Raw genomic sequence first — 4,984 nt, 5'->3', positions numbered from 1 at the left:
TTTTTTTTATTAACTTCAAAAACGTTCTTGAATGACACCGGCTTGAGACGGGATCCTTTGCTCCTTCCCCAAGAGCCAAGAAGTCATCCCCATACAGTGAAGATTTCCGGAGAAGATGGGGAGAAAAAAGATCCAGATCCAGCGGATCACGGACGAGCGGAATCGACAGGTCAGCCCCTTTCCTTTGCTGCTGTGTATCAGTTTGAGCCCACCCGCCGCTGAAGGTCAAAGATCAAATTTGCTTTTTTTGTGTGCCTCAGTTTCCCCAGGTTCCAAAGCGATTAGTAATATTTATTTTTGGGGTGCAGAGCCTGAAATACCTCAAATGAGGCTGGGTTTTCAGACAACAGGGACCACCTGGTCTCTGAAACTCCTCCCCCAGGTGTTCAAGGGACACCTTGACTTCCGGAGCTCAGTGATATGCATCCACTTTTGCAAAGGTCTTTGAGATCAGCAAGTAACAATGGCTCTCAGAAGCTAAGCATGCCAGGCTTGAAGCTTGGCAGGCTGAGTGGTGGTTTTAATGGGAGAACAGGGGCAGGAGGGGGTGCTTATCTGATTGTTCAGCAAGTTGTTCCCCCATAACCCAGAGGTGCAACCAAACTGTTCTCTTCCCACCGCAACAAGGAAAATGCGGCTGAAAATTTGTTTAATTTGAAATGTTCTAGTTTTTCAACTTAAAACAAAAAAAAAAGGGAAGAAACCAGAAATGTAACTGGAAACTGGAGTCTGCCTGGGTTTGGTGGCTCTCTTTTGTCAAGGAAAACCTCCTTTAAAAAACAAATAAACCCGGAAAAGCTAGTTATTTTTTTGCATGCACCTTTGTGTGCTCACACATGCACATAAGCACATGCGTACTTTCACATGCACATGTAAGTATCTTCATGGAAAAGCAACCAGACTTCTTCATTCTTCAGCGGGGGGTGGACTAGATGCAACCTCCTGAGGTCCCTTTCAACCCTCATTTTCTATGATTTATCTGTTCCTGGCAGCGGATTGGTTCCAGTATGATCCAGCAGTTCTCAGGATCATGTTCCCAGTGGGAAGATGAAGTCTCCATTGGTTTCCTGACAGATCCAAAGTTCAGGGCATGTGTTTTTGTCACCATTTGCTCTCCCCTGTGGCTGTCCCTGGGTTCCCTGATGTCCCTGAGTTTCACAGAAAATGAGGGTGGGAAGGGACCCCAGGAGGTCATATCTAGTCCAACCCACTGCTTAAAACTGGATCATCCCCAACTACATCATCCCAGCCAAGGCTTTGTCTAGCCAGGGCTTAAAAACCTCCAAGGATGGAGACTCTACCACTTCTCTGGGGAACCTGTTCCAGTGCTTCACCACTCTCCTGGTGAGAGAGATTTTCCTAATCTCCAACCTCAACTTCCCTTGCTGCAACAGGAGCCTGTTGCTCCTTGTCCTGTCATCTGCCACCACTGAGAGCAGTCCAGCTCCATCCTCTTTGCAACCCCCTGCAGGGAGCTGAAGGCTGCTATTAAATCCCCCCTCAGTCTTCTCTTCTGCAGACTATATAAGCCTAGTTCCCTCAACCTCTCCTTATAAGTCATGTACCCCAGCGCCCGAACCATTTTCATTGCCCTCCATTGGACCCCCTTGTCTCCTTATAATCAAGCATCCAGCTTTAATCCATCAGTGGTGACCTGGGAGTAGGGTTCTGGAGGGGGGTCAGAAGGGACATGGTGGGTTCCTGTGGCAGCAGCTCTGTCCTGCCCTTCAGGGAACACCCGCAAGGTTGTTGGGTCTTAAAATTAACCTGCCGCGACAGATGCCCTAGTTAGTGCTTCTTACCGGAGGATTCTGTCAACACAGTAGGTCAGTTATCTTGGCGGCAATCCTTCCTGCAGAGGTTGGAGGAAAAGCCATACCTGAGACTCATAGGACATGGACAGAAAACCCCGAAGGTGCATTGGTAGAAGCTTAGGAACCGAAAAGTGAATTTGATGCTTAGCATGGGTGTCTTAGGAAGTAGGACTCTTGGGTTTCATTTCCAGGTTTGGGAGCCAGTGTGGTCTAGTGGTTAATCCGGGACTCCTGGGTTTAATTTTGAGAGCAAATGTGGTGTAGCGGTTACTGCTAGAAAGTGCATGTCTGAACCCCTGGGTTCTGCTTCCACTTCTGGGAGGACCAGAAATCTTATCTGCTGCTCTCAGGGGGTATGGGATTCCTGGGGTCTGCTGCCAGGTTCGAGAGGAAGTTTTGCCCAGCAAAGACCCGGCTCCAGGGGTTGGAGTTTTCTGGAGCACTGCTACTGATGGAGACGAACCAAGCGCGATTGCAAATCTGGCCCTATTTCCACATGGCTTGGTGAGCAAGTGGAAGGTGATAAGCTTCTCCAAGGATGAATGCAGCCAAAGAATCCAGGCAGAGCAGAACGGAGCTGAGCTCCTGGCAAGAGAGAACTGCAGTTTTGGGCGCCAGTACCACAAAACCTGCTCTTAAGAGATTTGCCCATGTTTGTAGGAGGGCGTCTGTGGCAGAATCACAAGTTACACTCCCTACTTCACATGGCAGGGAAGCCCCTTTTTTTAGCCCCTTCTTTTTGGGGCTGTCCCATCACCCCTTTCTCATTCAGGCTTCTTGAACCAGCTACGGCCCCTTACCACTCAAAGGAACAGCTTGGTTGCATTGAGTAGCCTTCCTGCTCCATGCAGAAACAATAGAAAATTGCAGGTTTCCTTCATTAATGTCTGACCTGAGGGCTGGAGGGGTGGGGGTGGTAAAGGGAACAGTTTTGAAAGTCTCCCGCTTGCTCCCGGCGCTGTTGATTTTCCATAATGAGCAGGAAACGGGGCATTAGTGTTTATTGAAGAAGTTGGAAGGTTTTTTATAGGGGCAGCCGCGTTCGCTGCCCTAAACGTGGTGCGTAGGAACTGGGCTATAATGTACGGCCGGCCAGCAATGGGAGCCTGGGTAGACATTAAAGTGAATGGAAACTATTTGTTAAGTCTGGAGTGTAAGGGCTTGGCCTAACCCTGTTTTATAGCCCTTCAGGAAGGGAAAGAGAGTGTGTTCTCCCCAAGCTGGGATCCAGCTTGGCTGGTGGCGGGGTGGGAGGGGGGAGCTGCTATGGGAGGTTTGGGGGCTTTTATCTGATAGTTTGGGGCTGAAAGCACTGGATTTGGGTCCTGGCTTTGTCCATCGGCTTGCTGCAGGACCCTGGGCCAGGCTGTCTATCTTGCTGGGTGTAGGGAGAATCTTTCCTCTCCCAATGCTGGCCTCTTAGGAATACAGCCAAGTTGGTTGGACGGCGCTCGGTGCTGTACGGGTGTGTTGTCTGGCTTTCTGGCTGTGAAGCTAATGTGAGCCCACTACCCCTTCACTTGGCAGAGCAGAGACGGGCGATGAGGAAGACTATTCAGTTCATTAATCAGCTAAGCACCATCTCAGCTGTCCCCAGGCAGCAGGCAGGAGGATAACTTTGGGGCTGGGGGTTGGGAGGGAGGCCATGCAGAGAGGCCGTGCTCCAAAGAGCTTATAGTCTAGTAGGGTCTGGGGCCCCCTGCAAGGATCAGTTGAGTCTTGGTCTTATGGTAGCCCCCAGAGCCTCAAAGAAATTGGTTCCTAGCACAGTGGAGCCCTGTGCGTAGTCCTGGTAAGATACAGCCACTGCTTGAAGGTGTTCGGATCTCAGTAGAGGAGACAAGCCATGGAGGAAGGAATTGTTGCTTAGATGGGGAACTTAGGTCTAATGTGACTTACCCAAGGCCACATAGGACATAAGTAGCAAAGCCATCCTACAGACTCCAGTGTTCTGGTCCTCCTTGGAGAGGAGCTGGTGATCCTGCCCTCTACACCAGTTGAACTATCATATTTTCTCTTATACAACACACCCGGGAAAAAAACGCACACCTTGTTTTTGAAAGGCAGAATAAAGGAAAAAAGATTTTTTCATGTTGTTAGTGTCCAAGTAGCAGCAGGGAGCTGAGCCTGCTGTGGATTGTTGTAGATTTTGCTTTCTGTTTCACCCAGAAAGCCACAGAAACTGTTCTTACCATATTTCTCACATGTAATGTGCACCATAATTCCAGCAGCTGGGTTTCTGTGAAAAGATATGTGCTGTTTGTGAGAGAATACAGTAATTTGCAGCTGCATTTCAGAACGCTGTGATGCACCAAGGCCCTGACTCCAAGCCCAGCACCTTTATGGCAGGGTTAGGATTGAATGCAACTCTCCCATGAGCTGTCCGAGACCTTAGCTGCAAGCTTAGTCTGCCTCTCCTGTCCTGTGCCCTTGCCATGTGCAGTCTGCATCTTTGCAAGCCCCAGGTACTCTCTGGGACTGGAGCTCCTGCTTGTAATCCCAGAGCACCTTTTTGGTCTCCTCTCCCCAGCTGGGCAATCTGTTTTTGCTGGCCTGAAATCAGTGCAGTGGGAATGACCCCTGGATTCCAGCCCCTACCAGAGCAGCCAGAAATAAAGCAGGAGACCCAGCAAGAGTTGCTAAGAACATTAGAGGAATTACTGGATAGGATTTGCCAGTGCTGATCAGAACGTCAGGCTGTCAAGACTGGGTCGCTGACTCTGGCAGTGACCGATACTTACTGCATCAGAAGGAGGCAAAAATCCTCCCGTGTCACAGTTCTGGAGGGGCAGGTAATTCCTTCCTGACCCCTGCAGTGATCGGCTTATGCCCTGAAACATGAGATTCGATTACCCTCTTAGTCTTACAAGGTTAAGTCTCCTCACTGAGGGTCAAGCCCACTTAATTCCCAGCCTGGCCGCAGACTGTAAGAAAAGGGTTTGTGCTTCTTTCTTTTCTCATAGTGACTTGACTGGTAGGATGATGTCCCCTGATACTTTCAGGGCAAAGATTTTCCTCATGGTTGCAATTGAATAGCAGAAGCTGGGGCTCTGGGTCCAGGTGGGGAGCAGAGGTTTCTGCAGCAGTGTCCCAGTCCAAACCTTGTGGACTGGCAGGTCCCTCTAAAGCTGCTTGTGGCCACAGGGGAGGAAGCAGAAGCTTTTTGTTAG

The 4,984-nt window shown here is 49.7% G+C and overlaps 1 protein-coding gene across 5 annotated transcripts in view; it reads left to right on the top strand.

The window, feature by feature from the left end:
* The first annotated feature begins 6 nt into the window (after positions 1-6).
* Positions 7-4,984, top strand: part of MEF2D (myocyte enhancer factor 2D) — a 73,461-nt gene continuing 68,483 nt past the window's right edge. For all 5 annotated transcript variants that reach the window (XM_019521462.1, XM_019521226.1, XM_019521386.1 and 2 more), the window contains exon 1: positions 7-169. In XM_019521462.1, the coding sequence (XP_019377007.1) occupies positions 116-169 (54 nt within the window). In that variant the 5' untranslated portion in view covers positions 7-115. The remainder of the gene's footprint in view (positions 170-4,984) is intronic.

The sequence above is a fragment of the Gavialis gangeticus genome, unplaced genomic scaffold, assembly GCF_001723915.1.
Source record: "Gavialis gangeticus isolate Ggan-Ray unplaced genomic scaffold, GavGan_comp1, whole genome shotgun sequence".
NCBI classification, from domain to species: Eukaryota; Metazoa; Chordata; order Crocodylia; family Gavialidae; genus Gavialis; species Gavialis gangeticus.
The sequence above is the reverse complement of the archived record's forward strand: the minus strand, read 5'-3'. Positions and strand labels throughout refer to the sequence as shown.